The sequence below is a fragment of the Strix aluco genome, chromosome 8 (assembly GCF_031877795.1).
Source record: "Strix aluco isolate bStrAlu1 chromosome 8, bStrAlu1.hap1, whole genome shotgun sequence".
Lineage (NCBI taxonomy): Eukaryota > Metazoa > Chordata > Aves > Strigiformes > Strigidae > Strix > Strix aluco.
Window position 1 is genome coordinate 19,848,626 of NC_133938.1, and position 12,243 is coordinate 19,860,868.

The 12,243-nt window shown below is 35.0% G+C and overlaps 1 protein-coding gene across 1 annotated transcript in view; it reads left to right on the plus strand.

The window, feature by feature from the left end:
* The window catches only part of ABCD3 (ATP binding cassette subfamily D member 3), a 32,670-nt gene that overhangs the window by 17,254 nt on the left and 3,173 nt on the right, over positions 1-12,243 (plus strand). The window contains exons 4-22 of the mRNA XM_074832540.1: positions 93-181; positions 1,076-1,145; positions 2,008-2,105; positions 2,759-2,882; positions 3,832-3,888; positions 5,073-5,215; positions 5,573-5,642; positions 6,080-6,149; positions 6,283-6,380; positions 6,459-6,550; positions 7,087-7,175; positions 7,252-7,324; positions 8,404-8,467; positions 8,852-8,929; positions 9,023-9,088; positions 9,191-9,280; positions 9,504-9,623; positions 10,011-10,115; positions 11,496-11,552. Of these exons, the coding sequence (XP_074688641.1) occupies positions 93-181; positions 1,076-1,145; positions 2,008-2,105; positions 2,759-2,882; positions 3,832-3,888; positions 5,073-5,215; positions 5,573-5,642; positions 6,080-6,149; positions 6,283-6,380; positions 6,459-6,550; positions 7,087-7,175; positions 7,252-7,324; positions 8,404-8,467; positions 8,852-8,929; positions 9,023-9,088; positions 9,191-9,280; positions 9,504-9,623; positions 10,011-10,115; positions 11,496-11,552 (1,653 nt within the window). The remainder of the gene's footprint in view (positions 1-92; positions 182-1,075; positions 1,146-2,007; positions 2,106-2,758; positions 2,883-3,831; positions 3,889-5,072; positions 5,216-5,572; positions 5,643-6,079; positions 6,150-6,282; positions 6,381-6,458; positions 6,551-7,086; positions 7,176-7,251; positions 7,325-8,403; positions 8,468-8,851; positions 8,930-9,022; positions 9,089-9,190; positions 9,281-9,503; positions 9,624-10,010; positions 10,116-11,495; positions 11,553-12,243) is intronic.

Sequence of the window (12,243 nt, forward strand, 5' to 3'; positions counted from 1 at the left end):
AATTTTCTGTTAGATATGGTTAGACCAGTTGCTAGAAAAGAGTGGTGAATTTTATCCATTGTTTAACTGTTACACTTCTATTTTTGTACTAGACAGGTTATTTGCTGCTTATTGCTGTGATGCTGGTAGTCCGCACGTATTGTGATATTTGGATGATTCAAAATGGAACAGTCATTGAAAGGTATCTATAAACTTGTTATTTTTAAACATTCTTTCTCAGGTTTAACGGAGAAGGTAGTCTGTCAGAACACATTCAGACATTTTATAGCTTGCTTATTTATATAAAACAGTTGGAAAACTGATTTAATTGCAATTTGGTGGGGGAGAATCCCTATATTTTTTAAAAGAAAAAAAATTAAATTTCAATCAACTGTTTTTCTGCTGTTGGACATGATTTTATTTTTTTTTAACCAAAACTTACTTACTTATGAGTTCTTTTGGTCACCTTTTGTACACTGAAGACTAAATCTGATGTTGATCTGAATGTCCAAGAGGGCACTTCAGAATAGCGGCATAGTGGTTCTATGTCATAGGCTCAGACATATTGCTTGGATATTAGTACTGTTACTTCTTCCTACTGAGCTGTTTGCTCTTTAGATTAATAAACACAATGCTTTCAGTCTTACTGTTTTAGAAAGTGTATTCTAGACGTCTGATTATTCTTGTTGCTCTTGTTGATAATTGATGGAAGTCAGAATTTGTCTTGAAGTGTGAATTCAGAATGATATTGTATTTCAGGAGAGACTTTCAGTGCTTTGTAGAATGGAGGGACTGCTTTGTTTCTCTCTTATGAGAATCTAGGAAAGCAAAGAAGGAAAGGAACTGGCATTCTGTGACCTGAATGCAGTTACTGTAGGAACAGAAGGGAGATAATTGCTTAGTCTGTCACTTATCACTTAACTTAAAGAAGTCTGTCATACTTGATCCTACAGCTGATACTACAGATTTCCTCAATGGTTTGGTTTGTTTTTTTTTTCCTCTGTGTGGTCCACTGAGAATTTATCCACTTAAGACATGCTAGTTTGTACTTTCTTGTTTCTCTTGTAACTGACTCTTAGCTGGTGGTCATTTACAGTGCTATCATTGGCCGCAGCAGAAAAGACTTCAAGAGATACTTGTTCAACTTCATCGCCGCAATGCCTGCTGTAAGTGCTTTTCTTGTGCTGGCCTTTTAGTAGAAGATGCTTTAAATGTAAACTCAGAATTTGAGAAAAAGATCTCAAATAAGTGTCATAAAACCCATGAAAATGAGTTGGTTTACGTGCAGGTCTGTATTAAGATGCATGTAACTTTCTGGCTCCAGTGTGTGCATTATCAGCATGTTTCCTTATTGATTGCCTCTGTTTTTGTGGCAGATATGTCTAGGTTTTCAGGTTGGTTTTGTTGATGGAAATTTTGACTGATAGCTTAATACGCCATCTGTAGTACTGCATAGTAACATCTTATGGATTGGATGATGTTTCAACATTGTAGGTTTGGGATTCTTTTGATGCCATTGAAGATGAAGATTCCTTTTTAGTAATTAATTTTTGTATTTCTTACAGCTTCTTCTGAGATTTGTTTTTTTTCCACCCTTTAACTTTCCTTCACCTTGTCAACATCTCTGACCTGCACCAGATAAAAATAATTCTTACTACCTAATAGATAATGTACCTGGTGTACAATAGATTTAGAAACGAATTGATCATAAGGTAGTGGTTGTCAAATGGTGACTCTCTTCTAGAGCTTATCAGAAGAGCTGAAGATATGCTATATGAACATAGTTTTATATTAAATCTTTTGATATGGTGGGATCCACTGGGAACTGGAGTTTTGAAAAATGTAGACAGAAACATAATCAGTGGTCCTGCAGATGTTATGTGGTTGGTCTTAGGTGTATTAATAGTATTACTGACTTCAAGGGGAGAGTTCACCTGTTCTAAAGTGTTTGCACAACTTATGCTGCAAACTGATCTAAGTATATTAAATCTTGTTACGTAAATATTGAAATACTGTCTCTTATTTTAGATCTCTTTAGTGAATAACTTCCTGAAGTATGGTCTAAATGAATTGAAACTTTGCTTCCGAGTAAGACTTACCAGATACCTCTATGAGGAATATCTTAAGTAAGTAACACCTTGTTAATGTCTAAAGGTTGTAAAAACTAAATTGATTAAAATCAGACCAAATCATTTTAAGTACATAGTAAGAAGGTAGCAAGGTGCTTAATAGGTTAGGTGTACTGTTTAGAAAGGTTTTTCGTTGCTATTAACTTGCAGTTAAGAATGAGTGCCTTATCCAGGTTGTATATGGCACAGATACAAAGACAGCAAAGTTGGCTCAATTGGAGGGGAAAAAAAAAAGGGCACTGTACTGCTTCCAATACTGGGTCAGCTTCCAGAGTACTTGAGTTGCTTTCATATAGTGCTAATAATACTGCAGACTGAATTGGATGCGTGAACTTGAGTAGCTGTTTATGCCCTTCTGCTCTGAATTTTGGTTGTCAGGTGTGCTGATGCGGAGTTCGTGAGGGTTTTCTAATGCTAAATGAAACAGCAGTGCATAGAGGAGCATGGGCCTGAGCTTCAACTATATGACATCCTGGAGCCTAAACAGTTCTGCAGGATTTAATATCAGGCAGAAGCACAAACTGTGTTGACTCCATACGGTTATTTAATATTTGCACTACTTTCCATCTCAGTTGTATGAAGCAGAGGTGTTCCAATACTTTCCTAGGTAATTAATTTTTTCCTGCCACTTAGCTCTTGTTTTGTTTCAGAGCTTATACGTACTACAAAATGGGAAATCTGGACAACAGAATAGCTAATCCAGATCAACTCCTTACACAGGATGTGGAAAAATTCTGTAACAGTGTAGTGGACCTATACTCAAACCTTAGCAAGGTAAGTGTTTTCAGAGAGTAATAGCTGTGGACATTTAGGATGTGATGTCAGAGCTCAAAACAGCTGCTTGCATTTATGTGTATTGCTTGGAGTATGGTGCTAAATAAAGTGTTTCTGATATTGTATCGCTTCACACCATGTGGTTTCCATGACCTCTGCTAAAGCACCGTTGCAGGTTGTTATAATTTGTATTAAATTTTCTTTTAAAAAATGTAGCATGTTCTTTTGCAGTTGAACAGTGATGAGTACAATTTCTCAGCTAGTTAGGTTTCGGAAAAAAACGACTGGCTAACTTTTAGTTATGTGTGAATATTATTTTGGGTAGGGAGGTATGGTTGAATAAGCATTTCCCTCTGTTTCTGGTGTAAATTTTAGGGGGTTTAGATAATGAAGTAGAACACTGTAGAATACTTTTTTTTTTTTCATGCTATGTTGTTCATACAAGCAGAAGTATAAAGCAAAATACAGGTTGATGTGTTCAAAGACTTCTGGCTACAAAACCTGTAGTTCAGCTGCGCTAGCTTTGAGGGAGAGTGGAACAGGATGCTTGCAAATTGGAATATTGCTTCTCCAGGTACATAGCCAACTATATGGCATCATGCTGCTCAGTATTTCTCACAGTTACTTCAGTTAAGTAGTCATGGAGACTAGTCCAACTTTTCTTAGTGAGCAGTGTGTGATTACAGACATAAAATAGTGAAGTACTTTTTTATACAGTATGTACTTTATCTGAAGATCATGATGCTTTTATGTTCAATTCTTGAGTGAATGTTTTCAGGGAAGTGTCATGTGGCTGAGATTCCTTTTGTTTTAGCATTTAGTTTATATAATAGGTTAACCACTATTGTGCAGAGCAATGACTGTTCTTGGGGTGGTTTGTGGTTCTGGACCATTTTATATTTGTTTTTTGTTGGTGTTCTAATGCTTTTTTTCTATACTTCTCTTGCAGCCCTTCTTGGATATAGTTTTGTATATCTTCAAGCTAACAAGTGCAATAGGAGCTCAGGTAAATTGAGTGGGTTTTTTAGCATTATAAGTAAGTGTTCTCTTCTTTGGTTATAGCCTTGTACCTGTTTGGAGTCTGAGGAAAACTCTAGATGTTAATTATAGATTCATCCATTATTTGAAGGGGTATACTGAAAAGATGCTTTTACACTTAATGTTTTGTATGCTTTAGTCTTTAGTGCTCTCTGTCTTGAGGCAAGCAAAATAAAAACCAGAATTTGAAAGCATTCGATCAACAGTTTGAGGAAACAAGGAAATCTTTATTTTCTTCTAGAGTTAGTACAGTATGCTTCTGGCTGCTTATATCTTGCATGACTTCCATTTAAGGGAGAAAGGAAGTCTTCTGTTTCTCTGTAGCCTCTATAAAGGAGAGCCATTCTGTGCATGCAGCTATAAGACTGATATTCCCACCCCCCCCCAATAAGCTGAATAATTTCAGCTTAGTAAAATGATGCATTATCAAAAATATTCAGGGTTTGACAAGAAGTAGCTCTGGGACACATGATGTAGATTTTGTTGAAACAGACTGCAGTAAGGCTTAGCTGAACCTAGGTAATTTTTCCAGTCTCAGATGTCTTTGCATTGTCCTCTGTAATACTTAGTTATTGCAGGCAGTGTATGCCAAATTCAGTTTATACCTTTAGTTTTATACACCCCACTTCGGTAATATTTAAGCATACTGTTTGGGACCCCTCATCTATTGAAGCTTAGGATCCAGAAGAATAAGAGATCCCTACCAGGACTTCTTGAGAGAGGCAGGAAATGTGTCGGAGATGTATGGATCAAAGAAGGGAACAAGATTGAAATATTGACTGCTGTGACAATGTAGCAAATATAAGAGAAAAAGAAATAGGTAAAAGTGAAGAAGGGGAAATGAGGAAGAACCAGGAAATTATTAATAAAATAAGCTAGGACAGTAGGACGCAGAGATTGCACTGGGTCATGATAAAAACCTGAGTAGGAGGCTGGGATGAGAAGGGCATTTGAGGACAGGGAACTAGTAAAATTAGTATCTACAACACAAAAGAAAGGAATGTGATGGGAATTGCAGGAATAATTGAACTGATAACAGACACATGGGAGGTGAGAATCAAGGGATTCATGCTTTCTGTGTATTTTGGATACAGATGTTGCAATTTGAGACCATCTAGATGGTAAGCTTTTATTCTTTTTTGCTATTCACAGGGTCCAGCTAGCATGATGGCGTACTTGATTATTTCAGGGTTTTTCCTTACACGTTTAAGACGACCAATTGGCAAGATGACTATTATAGAACAAAAATATGAAGGGGAGTACAGATACGTCAACTCACGGCTTATTACAAACAGGTATCGATTTACTTGGATAGCAAGATACAAGTGACAAAGTAATACTGTGGTGTAAATGGAATCAGTACGTTAAAATATATTTGGAAAGTCTGATGCTATCAGTTTGAGCAAAGTTCTTGCATTTTTATGCAGATTATTAAATAATTCTTATGTGCATTATATTCCTAATTTGAAAGACAAACTGTAGCTGGAGTATAATAAGCTTATGTTCTACTGTTGTCAAAAAGTACAGACTCTAATTTCATAAGGTAACTGAAAGAGCTATATTCCTGTGTTTTATGGCTGACTTTTTCAAAGACTGTCTTTAACAAAATGAAGTTCCATTCTTTGTGGGTTTGTGGCTTTTTTTTTTTTTAGTGAAGAAATTGCTTTTTATAATGGAAACTTGAGAGAAAAACAGACTATTCACAAAACCTTCCGTAAACTGGTAAGACTTCTTTTATCTTTTAAAACATTTTAAGCAAAACTTCAATTAATTTTTATCATGGTGATTCTTGACATATATTAATATATAAATTGAGTTATAGTGGCTTGGTGTTTTATTTATAAAAATAAAATAGTAGGCTATAAGCAGTACACAAGTTTTTCTGATAGAGTGGCCTTTCTCTTGCCACTTACCTCATTTTCACCCACTGCAATTACTGTTCTCTGACTGCTTAGTTTTCAAGTGTAGGTTGTTTTGATCTAGAGTGCAGGTCTTTGCCACCAGGGACATGTGTGCAGTGCTTGTCAGAGTTACAGGCGTGTTGAGGTATCTGTGACTTAACTGAATAACATGTTTCGGATCAAATGTGTGTAAAATAATAAAAGACAGTAAAACAGCTACTGATACAGTTTGACCTTTTTTCTTCTGTAACTTACTAGGTGGAACATTTGCATAATTTCATCCTGTTCCGGTTCTCTATGGGTTTCATTGATACTATCATTGCCAAATGTAAGTGTTTGTCCAGTGCTAATGGATTGCTATAAATAACAAAGTGCCAAACTTTCTACATGAGAATGCTCTTTTTTTTTTTTCTTATTGCTTCAATTAATGTGTAGCTTAATATTTACTCTTTAAACTGCAGACCTTGCCACTGTGGTTGGTTACCTGGTTGTTAGTCGTCCATTTTTGAACCTGGCTGATCCTCGTCATCAGAATAGTACTCATGCAGAACTTTTGGAGGTAACTATAACAGAATTAAAACAATTTCCTGGATTTAAGTTTTATTAGTCCACATAAAGAAACTTTCTTCTACTCTAGGATTACTACCAAAGTGGAAGAATGTTACTGAGAATGTCTCAAGCTTTGGGCAGAATAGTCCTAGCAGGCCGTGAAATGACAAGATTGGCTGGGTAAGCTTAATAGTAGTTGTGTAAAATAGTCTTACTTAAAATCATGTTGTTGCTGTTTCTCATCTCGTTTTATAAAACTGACTGTAGAATTGAAATGAGCTTATGTGCTTTGTTCACTGCAGCACCCTAAAAATCTAGAAATTAAAACCACTTTATGCTGAAAACATATCTGAGGATGTACTAATTATGTCCAGTAGTAATTTCATATCTGAATAGTAGCATCATACAATTTGAATGACAATGTCTTTTCAATTAAACAAATGCTCATAAATCAGTTATGTATGGATTATTTACCAAACTAATTTTGTTTACATCTTAAGAAGAAATGTTGTCAAATATTTGTCTATTACAGGAAAAGGTTCTTGTAAATATTGGACAACCTCAGTGCAACTTTAAAATGTAAACATTCTGTTCCTATTCTGGGTTGAATAACTTTTTTATTTTGACAGTTTAACAGAGTACTCATTAGAGCTATGGATTTCTAAAACTTTTAAAGATTAATTACTTATAGGGGTTGTTTTTGTGGTTTTTTTCAGTTTCACAGCTCGAATTACAGAATTAATGCAGGTTCTGAAGGACTTGAATAGTGGCAAATATCAGCGTACTATGATATCCCAAGAAAAAGGTAGATGTGACATAATATGCAGTATGTGCATCTCTGTGTAGTGTTCCAGCCTCTAACACTTTTTTCTTAATTTAAGATGTAGATAAAAAGCAAGCTTTGCCTTTGATACCTGGATCTGGAGAAATTATCAACACCGATAACCTTATCAAGTATGTTTACAAAGTTTCCACAACTTCAATATTTTTAACGTAGTCTGGCTTTTAAGTCCTTTCCTCTACCACTAGAGGTTTCAATACACATTATTACAGTATGCCATTCCTGTTGTACTGTACTTTATTTTCAAATAATTCCACCTCACTCCCACTCAGCATTTCTATTCTGTAAGTCAATCCTTGTCCTCACATGTTAGCAAAAGACATAATATGCTGTCTGGACTTAGCCTTTTTGGTAACACTTCCTGCTGTCCTTTGGCATACGGCTTTGGCATATGACTTTCCAGACCATTTTGTTAACACTTTATCAAATTTCTTCTTAGAAAATATGTTGGTTACAGATTTTATTCCATGATACAATTCAGCTGTAAAGATCAGGGGCAAGTCAGTATTCAGTTTCAAAATATTTGCTTGTATTTCCGTATGCTTGGAGAGTTCATTGATGTACTCAAGTAGCAATCAGTTCTTCATTTCTTTGCAGTCTGAGGAACATAGTATTGACATAGTAGTACTGCTTAAAAGCATAAAGTAAAGCCAGTTAAGAGATTAAATAGCCTCAATCTGGTCAATGTGGAAAGCAGATAGAGGGGAAGTGGGTGAGGAAGAGGGCAAGGAGAAAGATGATAGAGCTATTTTTGTTATTTTATTAAAAACAAAACCACAAAAAAAAAGGCAGGAGGGAGGTGAGCAGAGAAGTCATTCATTGTGTATCCTAGAACTAATGGAATACACTTCTACAAGCAGGTTTAAAATGAAGTGTGTCCTTAAATGTGGATTTATGTGCACAGTGTGTTTTGGAGACCAAAAGCTTAGAAGGATTCAGAAAACAAATATATGAAGGAAAAAAAAATAAATCTGTAGATGTTTGTTAAATGCTAAGGTACCACTTTTGGTTCAAGAATTTCCTTAACTGTTAATAGTTGGAAACTGGGCTGCTGTACTGAATGAAGTACTGCTGAACTCTTGCCACATTCCTTAAATCTCTGAGTAAGCTTGCAGTATTAACTGCTTTTAGGAAACTGCTTTTTGTTTGTTTGTTTGTTTTTGTTTTGTTTTTAATGTTGCAATACAAATAGGTTTGATCACGTTCCATTGGTGACACCTAATGGAGATGTTTTGATTCAAGACCTTAACTTTGAGGTAAGTTTTTTTTAATATCATAGAAAATTACATTCATATAAAATTTTAAAGTGAGTATGATAATTTCAGAGGTAATCTGATTTATTAAAAAATGCAAACAAAATCAGAGAGGTACTCATGGTGTGCTTAAATCTGAACAAAATTAATCATATGAGGTTAAAAAAAAATGCAATAAGCTATTTTCCCAAAAAATGTTTTTGTTGTTACAAGCATGTTTTCTTCCAGCTGTAGTTGGAAAAAAAAATATTGGTGGAAATTATTCATTGTAATGTCAGAAAGTACTATGTACAAGCCTATGAGGATACCAGCTTGGCTTACTCTTTGTAGAAGCTTTCAACAATGCTTTCTTACTACCCTTTTAATGTGTTGGCTTTGCATTTTTAGGTTCGATCTGGTGCAAATGTTCTGATTTGTGGGCCAAATGGGTGTGGGAAGAGCTCACTTTTTCGTGTCCTTGGTGAGGTAAGGGAACTTTTTAAAATAAACAGGGGAGAATCCAAAGCACTGTTGTAATTGGGCTTTTTTGGTCAAGTTTAAACCTTTTTCCTGTTGCAGCTGTGGCCCTTGTTTGGTGGGCGTTTAACAAAACCTGTAAGAGGAAAGTTGTTCTATGTTCCCCAGGTGAGGCAAAGTACTTTAATTGACAATACTATTCTTTTTCTTCCTACTTTCACTATGCTTAGAAATATCTGACATACTTTTTTGTTTCTAACTGTATCTCAGAGACCATATATGACTCTTGGAACACTCAGAGATCAAGTTATATATCCAGATACTTTAGAAGATCAGAGAAAGAAGGGGATTTCTGACCAGGTAATAATTATTAGTTCATTAACACCTTGTCTTGCTTAAGATGAGTAATGCTTCAGATTTAAAAATACTGAAACTGCTATTAAAACCACTGCATTTAGTTTGTTTTTAATATTTATCAGGGTTGATAGTATACCTGTGTAATAGTATAACCCTTTATAACCTTTTACAGTCGTTTCTTTGATAAGTTCACTTAAGGTCTCTGTCTTTCCTGTTCCAATAAAAGGTGCTGAAGGAGTACTTGGATAATGTCCAGTTGGGTCCAATCTTGGAACGTGAAGGAGGCTGGGATAGTGTTCAGGACTGGATGGATGTACTCAGCGGGGGAGAAAAACAGAGAATGGCAGTATGTCTCAAAACCATAAATACTTTGTTTGTTCTTTGTTTACTAAATATTAATACTTAGAAGAAATCCTCAAAATGTGAAATACCTGAATACTGAGAAAACAACCTAAAACAGTGTTTATTGTACTCAAAATTTAATAGGAAATATTGACCCTTTACCATGCCTTACACTTTGATTCTATAAACAGAAGTTCTAAAATACTTGTTTTTCAAAAAAAAAGTGAAGATAATATACAGCTGTCGGATTTTCAGACTTCAGTGGTTGCCAACTTGAAAGAAATTCCCTTATCACAGTAAATTTTTGGACACTAATTCTTGGTTTAACTTCTAACACTGCATTATTGGTTGTGGTTCTGTATCCACAGTAGCTTTTTGGTTTGCATTTCAGATGGCAAGGTTATTCTATCATAAACCTCAGTTTGCAATTCTGGATGAGTGCACCAGTGCTGTTAGCGTTGATGTAGAAGGCTACATTTACAGCCACTGCCGAAAGGTAAGTTCTTTTATTTTTAGAGTTATATCTCTGTATGTTAAAAAGAAACTTAAAATGATACAAGGTGCACTCTTCCTTACACCTAGTGCAGATTAAAAATAATAATTTTAAAAAACCAAGAACCCTTTATACACACTAGAATTCAGTAATTGTTTTGTACATCTAAATTGTCCTAAGACCACATGTGGCCTCTGTATATCAGAGAACTGTTACTAACTGCTAAGTAACTTTACTTTTCCAGATAAACTCCTAGAATGTCAAGTGAGGATCAAATAATCTAAAATTCTATATTTTTTCATTGTTAGAGAGGTTTCTTGTGGCCAGGGCAACAGAAGTGAAGGGTTGGAAGTTAACATTTCCATCTATTTTGAGATATGAAAAGCCAAGCACTCTAGGAGAACATGATGATATTAAATACAGTTTTCTTCTTCCTTTCCGTCTTATACTCACCACTTCAGATTCTACATAGTGCCATGTGAAATATCAGTAAGATTCGATTTCACACCCCTAGCCTGGGAAAGAATGGGCTTGAAATAACATTAATTATTGAGTAGCAATGTTCTCAGAATGGTAATGGAGCAAAGCTGTGCATCCACTGAAATGTGTGCTTGAAACTTGAAGTGGGAACTTAAGGAGCCTTCTGTAGTAGTAAATTGACATAGATAAGTAAATTGAAATAAATAAGGACTCTGCAGAAGAATGGACATTATTTGCCACATTAATATCAATACCCTGACAGTCTTCTATGTCTGTTTTGCATATACTTGTTCTTCTGTTAACTTGAATGTTCATTTGTACTTCATTGGTACTGTTTTAGTTACTGTTGCTGAGTGGCTAATACATGTTACTGAAAAATAGAATTCCTCGTTAAGCTGTCTTTGCAGAAAGAAAAAATGTTACCCTGTTTTATCATCACCATTTTGTCCTTTAATTGGTGCTACTGTTAGGGATGCATAATTCACTGAGTTGCAGGGAAACAAAGGAAGATTATTCACCTTTAAATTGTCCCTTTAAGTTTATAATTCATTAATAGCTTTTGTGGTTTTGGGTTTTTTATTGTTAAAGTCGACTTCTAATCACCAGGTTTGTTGTTTTACCTGCTTCCTACCTTACCTCCTTTGCCCAGTTCATTCTACATTTTGCCAAATCATTAGGAGCAAAAGAATGGTGAAATCTATTAAGAAAGATAAATTCCTTCTGCTTTTTTCTTTTTAACTGTAAAATCTTGTGTTAAGGCTACGTATGTATACTGTTAATAATAGAATCTGGAAGCTTGTGTTTATAAATCTAAGCTCTTCAGCTGATATCATGCTGAAAATAAATAGCACCTAACTCATAAGAAAAATTAACTGCTTTATTGTGTGTATTTTCTTTATGTAGGTTGGCATCACTCTCTTCACTGTCTCCCACAGAAAGTCACTCTGGAAACATCATGATGTATGTAGTCTTTGCTTTGGCTAAGGATATCTGTAGGTGGTAGGGGTTTTGTAGTTTGACTTTCTATTAAATTGACTTTACAATACAAGGTGTTCTCATTTTACATCCTAATAGGTCATGTTCTGTCTTTTTAAAAATGTTTTACTTTCATAATCCAGTTGCACTATTTGAAATATTCTTATGCTGCTACTTGTGAAGGGGAAAGTAATCAAAAATCCTTAAATGTGCTGGTAAAAGTAGCCTCAAAAATATGAAACGCTCACTAGATACTTAAGTCATCTTTCTTAGCCTCAAAAAAACCTTTGAACCAGAATCCAGTAAGCAACATGGAGTTTTTGCTTTCATGATACCTAATGTATCTACACATTTAAAAAAGTTCATCTCTAATACATGGTTGTCTTTTCTTCCAAACTAAGATTTTACTATTGTTATTACATACAGTCTGTCTGTATAAAAAGTATGTGAATTAATACACAGGGATGAATGTCTACCTTAAGTATATTGTCACAAACCCCAAGACAGCAGTGTAAGTTTAGGTGTGACCATTAGCAGACTGATGGATGATATGAAAAAAAGCTACCATGGTTTAACTTTTTTCTAGAGGCAATTGAATTTAATGAAACATGAGGTGGGAGAGGCTTACCCTCTGGCTAGCTGAATTTAAGATTTTGCATTAAAACTACTTCAAAAT